Genomic DNA, 19,484 nt, shown 5'->3' with positions numbered 1-19,484 from the left:
GCAATATAACTGGGGTTAATAGCAGCTGGATTCTCTTCCTGCCTCTCTGGTCACTCTACTGATTTCTTAGAACTTCCCAACCAATCTACGATGTAGACAATGGCTCGACAACAACAGGACAACTTTATCTATACATTACAAACTAAACAGAAAATTAGAAGATCAACAAGGTTGCCGGGAACGAAATCACATACCTAGAGAATCGCTGTCAAGCATGATATTTGAATAGGCGCATTCAAAAATGAAAGGCATCTATCCTATCACGATGACCTTCCTGTGAACTTCCCCTATATCTTCGCAGCCCTATTGGCCCGCTTCCACATCTTTATCCGCCGCTGGTGGCCCGCGTTGAAAAGATCCACCCACTTCTGATCAAAAGGTGGCAATCGTCGCCCGGGTGTCCCATCGCGTGGCTCCCCAGCAAGAGAACGCATGTCCTCAAAGTATGCCTCGAATTCGGGGTTGATCATGGTAAATGCCGGACCATCTCCCTTGCGTGAAATGCGGTCATCCTCCCACCTCTTTTGCTCTGCAACAGAGGGCAGTGCTGCCCGGCCGGCCAGGACCCGCGCAGCGGCGACGGCTTGCCATTCGAATACTTTGAAAGTCAAACCAGCACCGACCTAAACAGCTTGGTTAGAATATTCACTCTCTGAGCAGAAAAAAAGGAGAGGTAACGTACAGCGCCCACAAAAATCAATGTAGGATCATGTCGGTAAAAGACGTGTTGATACAGATCAGGAACACGATTGTTTCGCGTTGATACCTGGGGCAAGAAAGGGAGGGTCCAGGTAAAACCGGTACCGAAAATGATGTGATCCACGTCCTTTTCGCAGGTACCGTCCTCGAAATGTACCGTGCGGTCCCCGTCGTCGTTGCTCGTGATGTGCGAAATCGGGGCCCGTCGTAGGATTCCGGGGTGCTTGAACGCCTCGTCACCGAAGTATACATTATACCGACCACGGACGACAGCATGTATTGGCGACTGTGCACTGCCTATGAGACTAACTGCCGTGTCGGCCGCAGAGACCGAGGCACCGACCGTGATGACTTTCTTCTCGTAGTTAGTGGCCATAACTACCCCCAAAACAACTATCGGGGGCAATACTTACTTTTCCTCTGTACTTCTCCGGGCTGCGATAGTGTTTTGTGTGTTCAATGCTGCCTGGGTTTCTGGCGGCAAACTCCTTCAGGCCAGGAATGGCAGGAATAAACGGCACCGCATAATGGCCCGTAGCCACCACGACCGCATCGAATTCCTCGCTCCACCAGTAGTCTGATTGGGCTCCGTTTTGGTCTGGGCGCCGTAGGGTCAGAACCCATTTTTGGATGTTGGTATCCTTGATGGCACGTTCGACGGTGGTATTGAATTGAACCAAATCCTGGTATTGCTTGCGGGTGAACAGGTCCTCAATATACTGCCTGATGACAGAGTGGTGCCGGAATGGAGTGTCTTGTCCGTGCCGTTCAATGGACCATTGCGACCTGACTGTTGGAATAGGCTCTTGCGAGAAAGACATAGCAGCCGCATCCACATTGGTCTCGAGCGCGGGATAGACTGGGGAATCAGTAAAGCGGTCCTGTTTGATAGCGGGGGTCCGACATGGCAGATTCACTGGAATCTCTAGTGGTGTGTCGGCTGTACGCTCCGAAAGCTTGTCGAAATCGAATTGTTGAGGGGGCTCATCATCTCTCGATACCCTGTTTGAAGGTCAGCATATGACAAGTGTATCGATCTCCATGCGACGTACCAGCAACCCCCGGGCTCTCTCCTGCCTGTCAAAAACGCGGATGACGTCAAATACTTTCTCCTGCATGAGTGCATCCACAGCAATTGCCCCCGCGGGGCCAGCGCCGATGATGGCGATGCTCTTGGCGCCAGGCATAGCAGCTTTTCGTGGTGTAGATGTCGACTGGGATACTATTGAGGTTGCAATTTGGCCCTCAGACTCTTTTTTAATAATGTCTCCAGACAGTAATAGACTTTCTCGGCCGAGCTCGCATTAACACTATTTCGTGGCCTAGGATAGGGTGAAGTTAGTTCACACCTGTCACGCCATCGGGCCTTCTTTTGCGCAAGCACGGCCAATTACATAGTAGGGACATACCGAGCAATGATCATAGGTCTAGCCGACGATGTGACCGAAAATAACTGAGTGAGACTCACACGCGACACGCTAAATTCCGCTTCAATAATACCCCGAGTTGGTTCAATGCCGACTTTTTTTGTTCTGAAATTTTATCTTCAATCAACTCCAGGCCGAGGATATGATTGGCCGAGCGCAGAGCCCCTGTCCCCTGCCGATAAGATAAGCACTGCCATTCTTGGCATTTTTTTCCCTCACCGAGTTAGCTACGTAGTTACTCCCTTTTCTCACGTCGTTCACTAACTATTCTTCAATTAAGAATAGCTACCGCCATCATGGAGGAACACTTGCGCCATAGTATCTCCAACCACCCAAATCCCTTCCAACACTTTCGCAGCGACTCCCCCAGCTCGTCTCACCGATCCGACAGGATGTCACCGCGCGCGGAGGCCACCACTTCAGCCCTGGAGACCGAGTCAGCAGTAGCTCGACAGCATCGCCACGGCACGGATGAAGAAGGTCATCAGCCTCCTCGATATTCTTCTGAGAGCGACCCATTCCACCTAGCTTCCAAGCTCAAGACCGACGAGGAAATCCGCCAGATCAAAGCCAATACTTCGCGCAAGCGCGATGGGTTATCCCAGAGCTCGAAAATGATAGATCGCGGGAAACAGGCACTTACGAATCGCAAGCTGCAGGGGTTCTACGAGAACCAGAACGAGAACATCCAGCGGATGCTGAAACCCGTCGAGGAACATGTGCGCGCGGCTCGCGAGTTGAACAATGAGAACAATCTCAAGTACAAGATCGCTGTGTACGGCAGTTTCGCCGCCAATATAATCCTGTGTGTCGTCCAGGTATATGGTGCCGCCTCTTCCGGCTCCCTTTCGCTCTTTACCACCATGGCGGACGCGATTTTCGACCCAATGTCCAACCTGACCCTCCTACTATGCAATAAAGCCGTGAACCACGTCAATCCGGCCAAGTTCCCTGCTGGCAAGGCGCGCATTGAGACGGCTGGCAATATTTGCTTCTGTTTTCTTATGACCGCTGTGTCCTTTATCATTATCGCTTTCTCTATCCGCGAGGTCGTTCAGGGCTCTGATACCCTTACCTCGACTTTCCACCTACCTTCGATTATCGCCGTCGCGGTGGCCTTTGTCACCAAGCTTTCCCTGTTCACCTACTGCTTTGCCTTGCGGGAGGTCTCCCAAATTCGGATTCTGTGGGAGGACCACCGCAACGACTGCCTTATCAACGGCATCGGTATCGCGACATCTATCCTAGGTAGCAAAGTTCGCTGGTGGATCGACCCTATGGGCGCTATTCTGCTCTCTTTTCTGATTAGCGGACTATGGCTGCACTCCGCTTACGGCGAGTTTCAGCTACTGATCGGTGTCACTGCAGACAATAAGATGCAGCAGCTTATTACGTATATCTGTGAGTTTTCCACTTTGCTATTGATTGTCTGAGCTACGGCGCTAATTACGTCTGTAGCTATGACGCACTCCCCCCTTATCACCGCCATCGACACGGTTCGGGCTTACACTTCTGGCCCTCGTCTGCTGGTGGAGGTGGACATCGTTATGGAAGCCACGGAATCCCTGCGTGCCACCCACGACGTCGCGGAGGAACTGCAAACAAAGCTTGAGTCTCTGCCAGATGTTGAGCGTGCCTATGTGCACGTTGACTATGAGACTACTCACAAACCCGAACATTTCCTGAAGAAGGAGCTTTGAGTTGTGTTTGTGTTTGTTATTTAAGAGTCTATGAAATAGTAATAGACTATCATCTTGGTTGCAGACTACATTTATATATAGAGAGTGTATATTGGCACAAAGAATCTGGTCAGGAACCAGACTGAGCTCTACCGGCGAGGACCAATCCTTGTCGCTCTGCATGAATGCAAACCATCAAGGAAATCCTGCACAGTCAAATTCCTTGAAAATGGAGCAGATCCCAATGAAGAGTTTTTTCGCGACGGGCCAAGCCCCATACAGTACGTTCTCCTAAAGGGGGATTTGCAAACAGCAAAGGTGCTCGTGGATTACGGCGCCAATATGGACTACGTTAGCTGCTCGTGGAGGCGGGTTAACTATAGAAAATAGCCGCTGTTGATGGCTGCCAAGCGACATGATGCTCCTTAGGTGCGAACGATGCTGGGAAAGGGTGCTAACCCAATATGTATTGGGGTGCGCGACATAAGTATTGTTCGGGACGGTGCGAAAGAGGTGGCCCAGATCAAGAGAGTGCTGCTTGAGCTAGGTTTCGATGAACAGGAGGTAAACGATGAGTATATCAAGTGCTTTACACTCATTGTACCCAGGAGAGCTGCTAGGCGCTGATTCCCATAGGGCCACGTACACGCTAGAGTGGCCGACTTGGATGGCGCCGGTACCTTGCCGACAACTGACCTCTTCTCTTAATTCTCTCTTGTCACATCTTTCTTGGTGCTACAGTAATCGGTTAGCAATAAGAATATACTGCCGTGCATCTCTCGCTAAAACACACTCTCGAGACTATATAATTCCAGCCTAGTTACCTGCCCTTCATCCATCCCAGTCGCTGCCACATTGCCCCGTAATATTAAGAGTTTACATTGCTCGGGCGCAGCTGGGCCGGGCGGTGCATTCTATGATTAATAACTATGTACATAGAAGGTTTAATTGGCACCCTCGAAACAATATTAATGCCTCATCAGCGTGTCTGGGATACCAATCCTGCATCCTTTCGAGAAGGACATACAGATAACCTGCTAAATAAATGTTTCTTTAGATTTAGCGTAACTAAACGCTTCTCAGTTAGGATACGCTTGTTGATCGCCCCATTACACCTGTCCTCTCCCTCGCCTTCAACGTCTTTCTTAGGTCTGGAGCAAACATCAACCGGGCCCATTTTGGTGTAGAACGAAATTTTCTCAAACCCCAAGTCAAAATTCCCACACAACTGCAAGGCTGTAGAGGAGAATGATAAAATTGTTCTCGGCGGCCCCTAGTCTGCGATAGAGAACAGAGATAGAGATCTGAGAGTAGTTTGCTGCTTCCGGGCGCAAGAAATCGAAGCTAGATTCAGTCCCTGATCCAAAGCTATTAGTATCTGCGATGTGTTAGTCCCACTAGACCTATTTCTATTTTAGTCTACTATAATAGGGTCATCTTGGCACCAACTCGAGTTGTGTGGAAACTAAGACCACTAACCCATGAGGTGAAATCCCTCCATTGCTTGAGGAGCTAGAACAATCCATGAGTAAGCTTACCTGGATCACGAAAGCCAGCATTGGACAGTCACAAACAGATTAATGGAGCTTGGATTCCTTTATTGCCCTGTTGGCCCTCAATATCTTGTAGAGGTTCTTGGCGTGTTCTTGTACTCTCGGCGCAGACTTGATAACAAGGGCCAGGGGCCAGCAGTTTCAGCCCCTTCCTGCGGCGAATAGTAGGATGTCTGGCATGACTTTGTTGTGTGCGTAATCAAGCTTAAACCACTTTGACGAACGTCGCCTCTCTCTTAGGCCGATGGCAAAATAGCTCCCCCGCCCCCCCCCCCCCCCCGAGGGACTCTGGGCCAGTTTCCGATTACCTCTAGGTACGGCGTCTATCTTCGTGATGATAATATCGTGTACTATGTTTGTATCCGCTTTCTATCCTGGTTCTGTCCCCTGTAACGTGGCCATTGTGGTCCCCGGGATTGCCCAGAGAGGATTTCTCTCGAAAGATTATGCCAGCACATTGATCCACATTCAGGAACTGTTTTCACTATTCGGGTTAAGTGCTGGCCCCATGGCGCTGATTGCCGCACATGTGGGGCGAGTCTTTTCGAAGTCATGGTCTCTATTATCAAAATCCTTTACAGTTGTACGAAGTCGATGAATTCTCGCAGCAATGTATATAAATGCAAATCCGCCCACCGGCACTGCTTGTACCGAGTGTCCTCTAGCAATAATCCACTTCCTTCTTGTGTGGTCGTGTTCAATATCGTCTGGCAGGCCTGAACACAGCAACACAGTATTTACACCACGGAAGTCTTTTGTACCTTGATTTTCGAAAAAGCCTTTATCATTATTATTCATCTCAATGAGGTACACCCGCATCGTTGCCATCGGCCTTTTGGGCTCCGCGATGGCACTACCCGCCCAACAGGGCATTGCGCGTCGCGGTCTTATTCATGACATTATTGATGGTGCTTCCAATGCTTTAAATGGTGGTAGCGATTCAAGTGGCGATGATAGCAGCTCGAGTGGCGGGGGTATTGGTAATGCTATTAGTGGTGCGGTCAGTGGTGCTATCAGTGGCGGTTGGAATGGTTTGACTGGTGACGGCGGTTCGAGTGACGATGATAGTAGCTCGAGTGACGGTGATACTCCCAGTAGTACTTCCACTAAGCCTGCCTCTACTTCTACTGAGCCTACCTCTACTCCCGCTCAGCCTGCCTCTACTCCCAGTGATCCTGGTATTCCAACCGGCACCGCAGACAGCGGCAGCGACAGTGACAGCGGCGACAGCGGCGACAATAGCACTAACAAACCACCTGGCAAAGTCTGCAAACCCAGGAGCCGGCCCAGTCCGGACGAAGTCGGCTCGCTCACAGATGGCGGCGTCATATTCGACAAGTCCCCTCCTTCCAACCGTGTGCCCTCGCCGTGGGGTCCTAGCGGCCACCGATCCACTCCGCTTTTCTTCAGCCGGCCTACCGCGAGCGCGATCGCGAAACGCTTCGGAAGCAGCGGTTACAAGCACAGGCGCAGCTCCGGACCCAGTAAGAGCGATGTTCTGTATTCCCCCCATGAGAGCCTACAATTAACTTCGTGCAAGACCACTCTGTTGAGGAGCGAGACTATAACAGCTCTATTGACAAGAATGGCTCTAATGGAGAACACGGGACACCTACGCCGTCCCAATCCGAGAGTAAACGACAGTCGCCGCCGCAGGTCTCTACTATTATGAATGCAGCAGGGGCAGCTGCGGGAGTTGTACCGATCGTCATCGGTACGCCCAAGGAGAGTGGCCATGCTATTGCTCCAGTTCTACAAGGGGGTGTTCCACCTGTTTCACCAGTGACGGAAGCAGCCGAGGCGGCTGCCGGCGTTGTTGGGGCACTTGTGGCACCCGAGAACATTTCCCGCCGAGATGATAAGAGCCCAGGTGGTGCGAATGGAGTGAATGTGGTCGATGCCCCAGGACAGCATCACGGATCTAATTCACCAGGAGGAGGTGAGGTTCCACGGTATCTCCATCTGAATGGAAAGACCCAGTCCATACTAAGAAAACTACTACCACAACAACTCCTGTTGCATCAAAATCTCCACCTTCTCAGTCGGGTACGCCCAGTCTCGTCGGAGGTGGTTCACCCAAGATGATCGAAGTACCATTGAGTGATCTGCGTCCACTTGAGGCGCTTGAGAAAGACTTAGCTCGTATCATTAAACAAGGTACGCCCCCCCACGCCTCTCGAAACTTCTACTCGAAAGTACCGAGATAATAACTCCCCATTAGTTAAAGAGTCTGAACACAAGAACGGCAATGGCGTGGCAGAGTCTGAACACCACAAGAACGGCAACGATGGGGCAGAGTCCGGACACCACAAGAACGGCAATGATGTGGAAGAAGGGCATGGTCCTGCACTTTCGGCTAGTCCGACTGCTGACCCTTCCACCATTCAGCCTACTCATATTCCCATCGGCACTAAGCCTGACTCTCCCGATGGTAACGGTGATAGTCATGGTGGCTCCGTCGATGGTCACGGCAGTGGCTCTGGCCGCGGCCCGAATGCCGCTGGCGGAAACAAGCCGACATCGACAAGCTTGACTGTCTCGCCGTCCCCCAGCTCCGCTACGAAGTGGGACCAGCAAGCTCCCGCATCTGGTGGTGAGAGACGAATACTCCCTTGAGGGAGTACTTTGAACCTCCACTGCCTCGACACTGTTTCGCGGAGTCGACCATCTGCGCCCTTTCAGCGACCGCTCGATTTTGGAAGTTGAGCTCGTTTAGACGTCGATCAATGTTTGCCATGCTGCTAGACTGCTGAAAGATTTCTTCAACCGATTTTGGTGTGATTTTATAATGAGCCTTTTAGAATTGTATCGATAAAACTTTCACAACCAAGCCTTCTGAGCATTCCAGCTTTTCATTAAACACTTAAATGGTCGAGTTCCTGAAGCAACTCAATAAAATCCTCGTCACCTTGTTCAGCGAGTGCCTTGAAACTTGATTTATTTATCTTCAGCCACTCTTGTTCTTCCCCAACCTAAAGTCGAAAGATTTCGTTAGCATCAGGTCTCAGAGCCGACAAAGCAGCACAGCTGAAAGTTAGGAGAGAGTGCCTACCTTTGGCCTTGAAATTCCTGCTTCAAGCGCCGTGGTTAACGCTCCCATTACCCATACTGTGCGAAGATTGTTCTCTCCTTCTTTTCCCACAATCTTCTCCCATTCAGACACAATCGTCCTACAATGCTCGATGTACGATTCGTTGCTCCGGCCTTCACTGGCCCGTGTCCGAATAATGATTCTATTATACTTCCGCAGCACGCCGCCCCGGAATACGATCTGACGGCTGGCATCCGTGAATCGGACATTTATAAAGAAGTGTGGTGTATTGAAGCGTGTCACATGTAGATTTGTCAGAGCTTTTGCCAGTTGCTCTTGCTGTGCAAACGTCAGGGGACAGACATATTCCACGTCGTAAAGAGGCATTGTAAAGTGAAACCAATCAACGTAATATAGTCGGATGGTAAGTCAGGTGCAGAGAAAATGATGGATCTCTGTGTCCTCTCTTGATGGGATTTAAAGGTGTTTCAACCCCGCCCTTTCGCGAAATACGTCGGTGACTCGGCCGAATACGTCAGTTTGAATACCTGGCTATTATACCAAACCGTGGCTATGGGAGATTATCTTAGAATTTCGGACTCTACCCACGCCATCATAGCTCAACCTCGGCTGTTGTCATGCAGACTACCGACGAGGGAATGGAATCAAGAGGTAGAGGCGCTTTCTCGGACTTTGGCTTGTCCCCGTACTTTTTACCGAATCTACAAAAGCTAGTCACTCCAGGCAACAGAAAGCCAGAAATAGATGCTACTAGCTAGTCTCAGTGAGTCATATCCCTCGTCGCAGTCCGCGCGTGCATCTTGCCGAGCCAAGACTGCGCTGTCCAACGCCGAATCGGTTTTCCCCAAAGCACAAAAACAACGACCATTAGGTTATTTGCAAGAAGAACCCCTCCAAAAATTCCCGAGATGACCACCGCGTACCCCCGCGTCAAGATCCAGTCCAGCAGGAAGGAGCCCATCCCGAAAGAAATGGCTTGTTTCCCAAGATTCATGGCGATCAGCATTTCCGGGGTATTGGCGTTGTATGAGTCCACCGCGTAGGCCAAAGTGAAAGTAAAGTAGAAGTAGGAGCCAAACTGGTCCAATGCTACTCCAGCAAAGTACCCGACCCAGTGCAGGTTGCGTTGCGCGGTAAAGCCGTAGACTACCAGTCCAGCAGGGGCAAGCAGGATAGCGGGGAATAAGACCGGGAGTCTCATTTCGGCTTCGCGGATGCCGTTGTTGCGCTTGGTGAGAATTGCTGCAAGGCGATCTGAGCTTGATGTGAAAGGGAGGGCGAGGAAGTAGCCGACGAAGGACCCGACTGCGATAAGACCAGAATTGGTCTACACTTTGTTAGAGTGGTTTACTCGGGGACGTTTTGACTGATTTACATACCTGGCTCCAGTTATACGGTGGCTCTGTGATTTTTAGTGGAAAGGTGTAGTTGAACGCTAATGCCCCGAGGCCAATATACAACCCTAAGTCATGGCAATACTATTAGTTGAGAGATTTGAAGTAAAATTCCAAACTTACCGTAGCTGGCAATTACCCAGAAAACAGCCGGAATAAAAAAATATGAGAATGACCGGAGCATTGTGACAAAGAATTTGGCGTCCGGATCAATGGAACTCCACGGCTTAAGGGTGGCCAGGAAAGTCTTCCGTGGAGGCACTGTTCCGGAAGCATTTTCGACCTGCACAACATCCCCTATTTTCTCGGCATCATTGTCTGCAGTGAGAGAATTCGATGAAGGATGCGGGGAAGTAGGACTTGGTGGACGATTATAGGCTGATTCTTCCACAAACAGAAAAGCCATAATAAGAAGCGCAGCAGCAAAAGCGGCTTCCACGTAGAAAAAAAGTCGCCATGAGTAACCCCCTGCAAGCATATAGCCTGCATAGAGAGGGCCAGTAGATCCCAAGCATAGACACACTTCTCAAGTCAGACAAACTGAGTTGTTCTTTCTGGTTTCCTGAGACTGACCTGTGTAATATCCGATTCTCTTTCCCCGCTCGTGGATAAAGAATATATCGTTAACGAATTGTACTGGCAGGCTCTCGCATACACCACTTGAGAATGTTAGTTGCACTCTATTGTACTAGGTTATGAATAATGATACCTGCCAAACCCATGGAAGACCCGGGCAACCATCAAACCCGTATAAGTTGTTGATCTCGAGGCACCAATCAATCCGGCCAGGAACTAGTCTGCGTCAGTCAGCAGAACAAATGAATATGCGAGATCCATACTGTTGCCAGAGACAATAGTGTAACGGGACGACGTCCCAGCTTCAGGTACATTGGCACAAGAATGAGAGACCCTAAGCAAAAATCAACTGCTGAATAAACACGGATTTTTGAGCATTATTACCAATTCCAAAAGCCAGATTCGGATATGAAATCAGACCCGATGCCTTCGACGCGGATATCCCAAACTCTTCACTGTATATCCCGATATACACAGACGGACCGACGAGAGAACTGTTGCCGAGAAATGAGTAGACCGAGACAGTAATCAAGATGATGTTCTTTTTCCACATCGGCCATTGTAAAGGGTCATTGGGATCTTCAGCAGGCACAGGATAGAGGGCTTGTCCGTAGGCCGTGTCATCGCCCTCGGCGGCGCTTAGGTCGACGGTGCCTGGGATATCGCCTTCATGGGCATGGCTTTCTCATCTGTCAGCGACGCGTTCTGGGAACGTTACGGTACAGGGAAGCTTCTCTACCTGTGCACAAGATGCGTCCTACCCCCTGAGGCTGCTGGGTTTGGGACCATATTCAACAAAGAGCTTTGATTAAAGCCCAGATAGAAACAAAAAGATTCAGGTAATGGTTATGGAAGGATTAAAATGGGGCTAAATTCCGGGGTAGCTTGCCTTTATTTGATTGAACCCCCATGGGGGCGACGGCATTTAGCACATCTCAGCTTCCGGCTATTCTCCAGATAATATGCAAGCCATTCCTGCGGGGTTGGGATCTGCCATCTGCTAGCTCTACCCGGTAGGACCGTGCTCTGTTTTGCACTCAAGTACCACAGGGTTGTATCCTCATCGATGACGTTTGTGACTGTAGGGGAGTTATTTCAAGCGATCGTAACTTCCCAATCATTCGCCCATTTTTCTGCATCTGAATACAGGATAATAAGCAATCCGACACAACCCCGGCTCATCCCCGGATTGTCGCTTTAGGGTTTGGCAATGATGGGGCAACAAAGTAGCCCCACACGGGGCAGGGCAGCCCTGTCAACAATGATAATGCCGAGGTCAAAGGGGTGAATCCAACAGTAGGTAAATGCTGTAGAAGCTATTTCTATTTAAAAAAACGCATGAATGATAACAATTTCACAATGGGTACATCTCCACGTCACCCGAAAGCCTCGATGTCAAGTGAAGACAACAGAAAGCAGGAAGTTCGCAATTCAGACGCCTTGGGCACCGGTAATCTCCTTGGTGTCACTAATATGTCTTCAATGGAAGTCACGTAGCCAATGGTGCATTTTCAGGTCCTCCGTGAAGGACACCAAGCAGCTCTCCCGTCTTGGTGACCACGAACTATCCGGAGTCGCCTGATTCAGCGAAGGGATAATCAGAAGTGCACACGGGCGCGTGTTCATGGGTTATGACAATCCTGACAACCCCACTGACTGGGCCGTGTGGTAAAAATACCCTGGTACGGGGAAGTATACCCGGCGCTAGACCTTTCACATCTTATCAATTCTCCAATCGTTTCAAGTGTATGTATACTCGGCTTCGGAAGGTAATCATGACTCTCCCGTGTAGGGACAGCCACCTTCTTATAGAGGTAGACAATGTATGGACCTAGACTAGGTAGGGTTGTAAATACGATGTTCTAGTTACCATTGGCATTTAATCAATTGAGTCGTGTCTGTCTGAACGGAACGAGTATGCTATCAAATCCGCAAAACACCAGCCCTAAACAGTAGGCATATCCTATCATAACCCCAAATCAAGTCCCAAACTACGTAAACACATCAGTAGCATACCTCTCCTTAGTCCTCAACTTCTCAAAGAACTTCTCTGCGGCAGCCTCCTCATCTAGCTCCGCATTGGGTACCTCCTCGCCAGTCTCCTTCGCCCTAGCCAGGCTCTCGCGCCTCTTTTCCAGGTAGATTTCCTTGCAGGCAGCACGCACCGCGCCACCAACCCCAGTACTTCCACAGACATAGATCCTCGCGCCCTGCTCAAAGAGTTGGACGATCTCTGTCTTGTCCTCCAGCATCAGATCCTGGACATGCTGGCCCGGCGTTTTGTCTGCAGGCCTGCTGTACGCCCAGCGCACATCGACGGCGCCTTCTTCGGCCCACTGAGCTAGCTCTGCGGCGTGGATATCATCTTGGCCCTTTGTGCGGCAGCCAATGTACAGGACTGCCGTGGCGGGTTTTTCGTCTTCAGAAGAGGAACTGCTGCGTCGGCCGCGGATCTTCTCCACGCGGTCCATTACGAACCCTCGGAACGGGGCGAGGCCGCTCCCCGCGCAGGCCATGATCATCGGTGTTTGGAGATCGACGGGTGGCTTGAAGCCCGAGTGTGATGGGCGGACGGAGATGTGGGCGCGTTCGCCGGGCTGGAGCTCGGAGAGGTATGTCGATGCAACGCCCATGTACTGCTCGATGGCTTCGTTGTCTTGCACTGGCGGGGCCGATAGCGCGGGGGCGTTCAACACGGAGAAGGTGATGGAGCATTCAGACGGATCGGCCAGCGGCGAGGAGGAGATGGAGTACTGGCGCACACGCATTGGCGGGAGCATGGCGAGGAAGTCGCCGATGGAGAGGTTGATGGCTGTGTAGCGTGTTAACAGATCCAGCGGGCTCACGCGCTTCCGGACGATCTCGTCTGTGAAGCGGCTTGGACTGGACGCCATGTACCGCAGCTCGGCTTGGGTTTCTGCATCTCCGATGGCGGCGTCGGCAAGGATGTTGAGGTCACGCTTTGAGGCTGGCTGGGACAGTTCCACGTAGGTGGAGAGCAGGTCGAAGGCTGATATGGGTGTGTCGAGGGGGATTGATGGTGGCGCTGTTGAGGTCTGCGATGTCTTTTGAATGCGCAGCATGGCATCCCAGGGTAGATCGAAGCGGCGGATTGCGCGACGGACGACAGAGTGCGGGTTCACGGGCAGAATAGCGAGATAGTCGCCACATTGGTAGGTCATATCCGACGGTAGCTTGAATCTGATCATCCGCTTAGTGGGGACTCCAGGCTGCGTCAGAAGTCTGTTCTCAACCACGAAACCTTCTTCCAGTTGCAGGCCGAGGGTAGAAGCCCGCATTCCGGAGCTCACGTCTACGTGGAGAGACGATTTCGACTTGGAGTTTGGGTCTGGACCGGTCCCGCCGAATTTAGCTGTGATGCTGGGCCAGAATGCCCTCTCTCCCCAGCTGTCGAAGTCGGTAAACATGTCGGAGTTGGCTGCGTCGGCCAGACCAATGTCGCAAAGTCGGTTTCCTCCATTCTCCGCAATCAATCCGTTTACTGCTTTAGGGATGCGATGGAACGTGGAGGCCCAGTCATCTTGAAAAAAAAGAAGAAAGTTAGCAACATGAGTGGACGAAAGAAATGGGATTACTCACGGTGTCCACAGCCAAAGACTGCGTAATTGACTCCATCCAGATCACTGCCCTTGAGATAACTGAGCCACTCAAAGAAGTGGGCAGCGTTATCGGGTGGGTTCCCCTCATACGAGGCCGTGATAAAGACCACAGGGTCATTCTTGGCAATGTTCTTCATCGCCGAGTCGAGTGAGCTGACTGCGGCCGAGTAGCCGTAGCCAATAGCATCATCAGCCAATCTCCGAGCAAATGCTTCACAGGTGCCCGTGTTACTTCCATAAAAGATGTGCATGGGCTTCAACTTGGCGCCTGCTACAGATGTCGCCTTGGGTTTCCGGTCCCGGCTGGCTGCGCCTGTAGCCGGGGCAGCACCCGCACTCCCGCTAAGGGTGACGCTCAGCTGTGTCGGATCCAGTCCCTCTCTGAGAGTGGCCTTCATATGGAAATCCTTAGGCTTGATGGTGAGGGTCTGCTTGATCCGCAGATCATAGCTAGGATTGTCCATCTGGAAATTGAAGTTCTGGAGCAGAATAGCAATCACGAGCAGAGCCTCCTGCCACGCGAAGGGGCGGCCAATGCATCCTCGCATGCCATTGCCAAACGGCTTCCAGGCGTTCTTGGGCAGTTTTTCGAAATTCTCGTCCAGCATTCTCTCCGGCCGGAACTCGTCCGCGTCGGGCCCGTAAACCTGCGGATCGCGCTGCATCTTGCCCAGCATGAGGACGATCGGCTCGTCCTTGTGCAAGACGTATTTGCCACCACCCAGTTTGACGGGGTCTTCGGTGTTCTTGTCAGGATGGGCATGCATGGCAATCATCGGGGCAGTCGGGCTCAAACGCAGAGTCTCGCGCATCACGGCTGTGATGTAGGGGAGCTTGGACATGTCTTCGACGGTGATCTTGCGACGCCCAATGACACGGTCAACTTCCTCCTGTGCTTTTTGGTATGCATGGGGATTCTTGAGTAGATAGTAGAAAAGGAACGACAACATGCCAGATGTTGTTTCGTGGCCTATGGTAGTCTCCGTCAGCCCTGTTAGATATCGAAAGTGAGGAGGGTCCATACCGGCAATCAGGAAAGTGATCATATTATCCACAATCGAACCATCCGTAAGTCCCTGACCCGTCTGCGGATCGCGGCCCAGAATCAACGAGTTGAGAAGATCCTTTTTCTCCTCGGGGTTATTCTTGCGCGACTCCACCAGCTCCTGGGCCAGGTTGCGCAGGAAAGTGATATCATTCCAGTACTTAGCATTCTCGCTGGTAGGCAGGTTATTGAGCAGAGCGGGACGACGCGCCCTAGTCCCCGACCCAGACAGCAGGCCAACCATGGCCTCGACGAATGGATGCATCTCGTCATGATAGAACGAATTGAACCGTGTTCCCATGGCGCACAGCGCAATCGTGTCCAAAGTCAAGCGGGTAAAGTCGTCTGTGACGGTGATGGGGGCATTGGGCCCTTGGCGCGCCCATTTCATCACGAGCTGACTAGCGATATCATACATCTCTAACATTGGGCATCAGTCACTCCGTTTATCCTCTTTTTGTTGCCAGGTGGAGGGGCATACCATCGAACATGCCGCGAATATTCAGCGGGCCAAACGCCGGCACCAATACACGGTGAGCGACGGCCCAATTCTCCTCGCCGGGGTAATTGGCCGTGAAGAGACCATCGTGTACGCCGTTGCGGATCTGGTTCAGCCCTCCAGTGACGATCTTGGTGAATCGCTCTTCATTGCAGACCTCGTCTACTAGCTCGTGGGAGCTGATGAAGACACGTGGGGTGCCGAATGTGGTGAGTCGGAAGATTGGTCCTAGCGGGCCAGTCAGTTGGTTATTGAGTACTCCAGGTCCTGTCTACCGTACCGTAGTTGTCAGCCAGCAGCTCAAAACTCCTGGTGGGCAGCTCTTGTTCAATGTCATAGATATTGCCGAAGAAAGGCACGCCCTTGGGCCCCGGGATGGGGACCTCTTTAGCCATGGCGAAGAAGTGATGAGAGGTTAGGTTGAGTGTGATGAGGGCAGGGTTGGGTGAGGATTATAAGGCTCCCTTGCGCCGGGCAACAATACCACCGAGGCACGGATTTCGGCGAGTCCGAGTTCCTACGGTGAGCTTCCACGGATCCAGCCGTTGGGCCCGATCGCCGACCGCAAAACTAATTCTCCGAGACACCTTAACACGGCAGGCCTTGCGATTCAATTAATCCGATTCCCGACTTCTCTACTTGCGTTTCACTCTCTTGTCTCACACAGCCCACCAATCCCACCGCCGGAAGGGCTAACTGAGCCAACCCGTTGGAATAGTCCACGACGTCATTGCACAGCACAAAAATAAATAAGGCTACTACTTAGCCTACCCACCGAATGCAATAGTCCCCCGCATCACCTCCGAACGCGACATCAGCGCCCTCTCCCAAACATCCCGCCGCAGCCATGCGCATGCGGAGGTGGCGAGGCTTCTGATTCTGGACGGTCGCGCCGTTCACAGCGACTCACCGCTCGGTTATGCGGCGCCCTTTGGCCGGGAGGATATCGCGAGAGCACTTCTGGACCAGGGTGCTGACCCCAATCCTGTCAATAGGCACGGGGCGATTCCGCTCGACCTGGCCACAGTACGTGGTCACCAAGACGTGGTGGACTTACTCAAGAAGCACGGGGGCGTCCTACGAGCAGAGATGGAAGAACTTAGGCGCGTCTATATGAAAATGATGAGTGAAGGAGCCTGAGAACGAAATATGTGCACATTCAGGTAGCGGTATATAACAAAATCAAGAATAGCGGGTGGCCGGTCCAACGCCAACGACTAAAAAGGTTTTGACTGAGAAAGAAGGATATTGACAGAAAGATAGCAGCAGACAGAGAGGGACAAAATCCAGGCCGGGTCATTAGTGAAGTGAATGCATCTGCCATCGCAGGGAGACATCGCCGGAGTGTACGGACAAGACAGAGCAGCAGAAAGATTCGTAAGAGAAAGGATCACGGCGACTGCTACATTGCTTGGTAGCCGTTGTTGCGATAGCTAGTGGTGTTCCACTCGGTCTGCTTCCAATCGCTCTGGTAGTTCTGCATCTCGTTGCGCTCCGTGTTGTATCGGGCGTCGTCAAGGGCGTGCTCGAGACGACCTCGCCGCCGCTGCTTCATGCAGTAGAGACCAAAGGCAACAATGACCAAGGCACCGGCGGCGGCTGCACCGCAGTACACGCCGATATGGGCGCCCTCGGGCAAATCGTCCCATTTCTGGGACAGACTCTCTGGCGGGTTGGCGATTCTCTCTTGCGCGGTCGAGTTTCCACTATCAAAAGCTGTTAGGATGTCATTTCGATATAATGGGACCAATAATCACTCACCCAATCACGTCGATGCTATTAAAGGAACCCGAGGTGCCTTCGTACTGGTACTCCTTGCCGGTATGGAAGTCCTCCACGCGGATCCGCTGGATGGTCATGGTGAATGGAGCTTGGGACCAGTCGACCATGCCTCCACCCCACGCGATGGTCCCTGCTTGCTGGCCGATAGTACCCGAGGGCCAAAGACTGGCCTTGACCCGGCAGGGTGTCTGTGGGTAGTTCTGGCCGTAGACAGCGAGACGATCGGTGTAGTTGACCTGTCGGACCAGGTCACCATCGACCCACCACTGTAGCTTCTGCGAATCCCAGTACGTGGTGTAGTTGTGGAACTCGGTGTCCGCATTGAGGGCAGTGTGATTGGCACCGCGGTTCCAGGTGGTCGTGTTGCCCTTTCCGAAGAAGTCGGACTGCACGATGCTCGTGTTATAGCCGACCCATTCCCAGTCGATTTCGTCGAGGTCGTCAGACTCGAGAATCACACCGCTGATGATGCCGGCGCCCTTAGCCATCTTCGCATGCACTTCCATGACGCCGAAGAAGATGTAGAAGTTGGACATCAGCAGGAGGGACTCGCCCTCTGAGTTGAGAGTGAACTCGGCGCCTTCGGAGGTGTAGTCGAGCGAGCCGGAGGTCATGTTCCAGAGGGAGTCGTCGAGGGTCTCATTGAACCAGAAGGTGTGTTCGGTGCTCAGGGCAGGATCCGGGGGCATGTTCCCTTCGTTGGGTTGCAGGATGTTTGTGAGTTGGACTGGGCCGCGACATAGCTGACCAGGGCGGCCAGGAAGAAGTAGAAAGCGAGCATGATGATTGATCGTTCGTCAGGGGAAGTGTATTCAAAAGAATGGATGTGCTTCAGTTGGGCACGAGCGAAGAGACGGGACGGTGGGAAACTCCCACCAGCAAAGAACGAACGAGGGTCAGACGAGGTCGTACATGAAGCAAGAAGGAAGAAAAGGAAGAAGAGAGAGTGAGTGTGAGCAGTGTGGGTGTGTAAGGGGAAAGAGCCACTGCTAGTGGATTACTAGCCCGATTGGGAAAGCGCGAGGGAGCCGTGCCTGGGGCTTAACTACTTTGGGCAAGTGTATTCGTCGGGCACGATTATTGCCAGAGAGCCTAGGAAGGGAATTCATGGTCGCACTAGAGAGTATCGATGTCGTGGTATATCTAGTCCAGTACTAAGCTCATAGATGCACACCCTGCAGCCTCCCGTTCGTGCGACTTCACGATCTGTCAATGTTTTTCCCTCCCCCTTGCAGAGCTTTTTTGCCCGAGATGGAGAGCCAATCATCACAGCCCCAGAAAGCCAAATCAGACGGTGGAGCCGGATCCTGCCTCCGCTCAAACAAGTTCGTCTAGGGTGGATGGTGAAACCAACAGCGAAGTATAGATAAGCGCACGCTGATGTGATTAGGCATGGATCGCGAACTAACCAACCATGATGGCCGATGGTGATTTAACCCCGTCCGTGGAAGAAAACCCAACCAACCAGCCAATTGAGTCTGGACTTGGTCGGTGATAATAAGCATGCATAACCGTCATTATTGATTCGTGCCTCATTCATTACCTACAGATGTATTGCCATCAATAATCATCATAGGGCCTGAGCCCCCTGCTTTCTACCCCCCCACCTAAATCCCCGACCCAGCCCAGCCCAGCCCAGCCCCAAATCCATCAACGCCATTATTAGTATCGCCCCATACCCTCCCTGCCTCCCCTCCAATTCAAGTCAAGTCACATACACCCTCTCCGGCCGGCGCACATCCGTCGGGTACCGGCGCGAAACAGGTTTCTCCGTGTACTCCACGACCGACGGGCGCCGACGCCGTCTGCGACCGTGAGTCCGGGTAACCGGCGGCCGGTAGCCAGGGTCAGGCTCGCCGCCGAAACTCCACGCGCCAGGCAGCTGGCACAGGCGGATGAGCCAGAGGATCAGCAGCGTGCCTGCGATCGTGCCGATGACAATGCCAGCAATGGCCCCGCTGGAGAGACTGTTTGGGCAGCTGGTGGTGGATGAGGCGGTGGATTGTCGTGGAGATAGGGTGGTGTTGATTGGGGCCTGTCAATTCGTAGAACGATGGTTAACTATAACTGAGGGTTTGGGACTGGGTCGGGTGGTTCCCGGATGATGCCGTGGAATGCTGGAATGCTTACCATGGTGGACGCCTCGTGGATGGTGGAG

General features: G+C 52.2%; 7 protein-coding genes across 7 annotated transcripts; 2 read left to right on the top strand and 5 right to left on the bottom strand.

The window, feature by feature from the left end:
* Positions 1-287: 287 nt before the first annotated feature.
* N7474_005679 (uncharacterized protein) lies at positions 288-1,886 on the bottom strand (the record flags this gene model as incomplete). Its single annotated transcript, XM_057197094.1, has 4 exons — positions 288-623; positions 683-1,057; positions 1,113-1,701; positions 1,759-1,886. The coding sequence occupies 4 exons, from the start codon at positions 1,884-1,886 to the stop codon at positions 288-290; spliced, it is 1,428 nt and encodes a 475-aa protein (XP_057054490.1).
* A 536-nt stretch (positions 1,887-2,422) lies between these two features.
* N7474_005678 (cation diffusion facilitator family transporter) lies at positions 2,423-3,826 on the top strand (the record flags this gene model as incomplete). Its single annotated transcript, XM_057197093.1, has 2 exons — positions 2,423-3,527; positions 3,585-3,826. 2 exons carry the CDS (start codon positions 2,423-2,425, stop codon positions 3,824-3,826), a joined length of 1,347 nt encoding a protein of 448 aa, XP_057054489.1.
* Positions 3,827-6,205: 2,379 nt separating this feature from the next.
* On the top strand, positions 6,206-7,974 carry N7474_005677 (uncharacterized protein; the record flags this gene model as incomplete). Its single annotated transcript, XM_057197092.1, has 4 exons — positions 6,206-6,853; positions 6,916-7,310; positions 7,415-7,515; positions 7,586-7,974. The coding sequence occupies 4 exons, from the start codon at positions 6,206-6,208 to the stop codon at positions 7,972-7,974; spliced, it is 1,533 nt and encodes a 510-aa protein (XP_057054488.1).
* A 1,196-nt stretch (positions 7,975-9,170) lies between these two features.
* On the bottom strand, positions 9,171-11,169 carry N7474_005676 (MFS transporter; the record flags this gene model as incomplete). Its single annotated transcript, XM_057197091.1, has 8 exons — positions 9,171-9,737; positions 9,790-9,872; positions 9,928-10,287; positions 10,378-10,463; positions 10,514-10,596; positions 10,644-10,714; positions 10,765-11,060; positions 11,120-11,169. 8 exons carry the CDS (start codon positions 11,167-11,169, stop codon positions 9,171-9,173), a joined length of 1,596 nt encoding a protein of 531 aa, XP_057054487.1.
* Positions 11,170-12,371: 1,202 nt separating this feature from the next.
* On the bottom strand, positions 12,372-15,939 carry N7474_005675 (bifunctional cytochrome P450/NADPH--P450 reductase; the record flags this gene model as incomplete). The annotated part of the gene is made up of 4 exons (XM_057197090.1): positions 12,372-13,921; positions 13,981-15,465; positions 15,527-15,772; positions 15,825-15,939. 4 exons carry the CDS (start codon positions 15,937-15,939, stop codon positions 12,372-12,374), a joined length of 3,396 nt encoding a protein of 1,131 aa, XP_057054486.1.
* Positions 15,940-16,946: 1,007 nt separating this feature from the next.
* N7474_005674 (glycoside hydrolase family 16 protein) lies at positions 16,947-18,015 on the bottom strand (the record flags this gene model as incomplete). Its single annotated transcript, XM_057197089.1, has 2 exons — positions 16,947-17,250; positions 17,306-18,015. The coding sequence occupies 2 exons, from the start codon at positions 18,013-18,015 to the stop codon at positions 16,947-16,949; spliced, it is 1,014 nt and encodes a 337-aa protein (XP_057054485.1).
* Positions 18,016-19,031: 1,016 nt separating this feature from the next.
* Positions 19,032-19,459, bottom strand: N7474_005673 (uncharacterized protein; the record flags this gene model as incomplete). The annotated part of the gene is made up of 2 exons (XM_057197088.1): positions 19,032-19,361; positions 19,457-19,459. 2 exons carry the CDS (start codon positions 19,457-19,459, stop codon positions 19,032-19,034), a joined length of 333 nt encoding a protein of 110 aa, XP_057054484.1.
* Between the last annotated feature and the right edge of the window lie 25 nt (positions 19,460-19,484).

Source organism: Penicillium riverlandense, assembly GCF_028828495.1.
Source record: "Penicillium riverlandense strain IBT 135883 chromosome Unknown utg000003l_segment0_segment0, whole genome shotgun sequence".
Classification (NCBI taxonomy): domain Eukaryota; kingdom Fungi; phylum Ascomycota; class Eurotiomycetes; order Eurotiales; family Aspergillaceae; genus Penicillium; species Penicillium riverlandense.
This window is presented reverse-complemented; position numbering and strand designations above follow the sequence as displayed.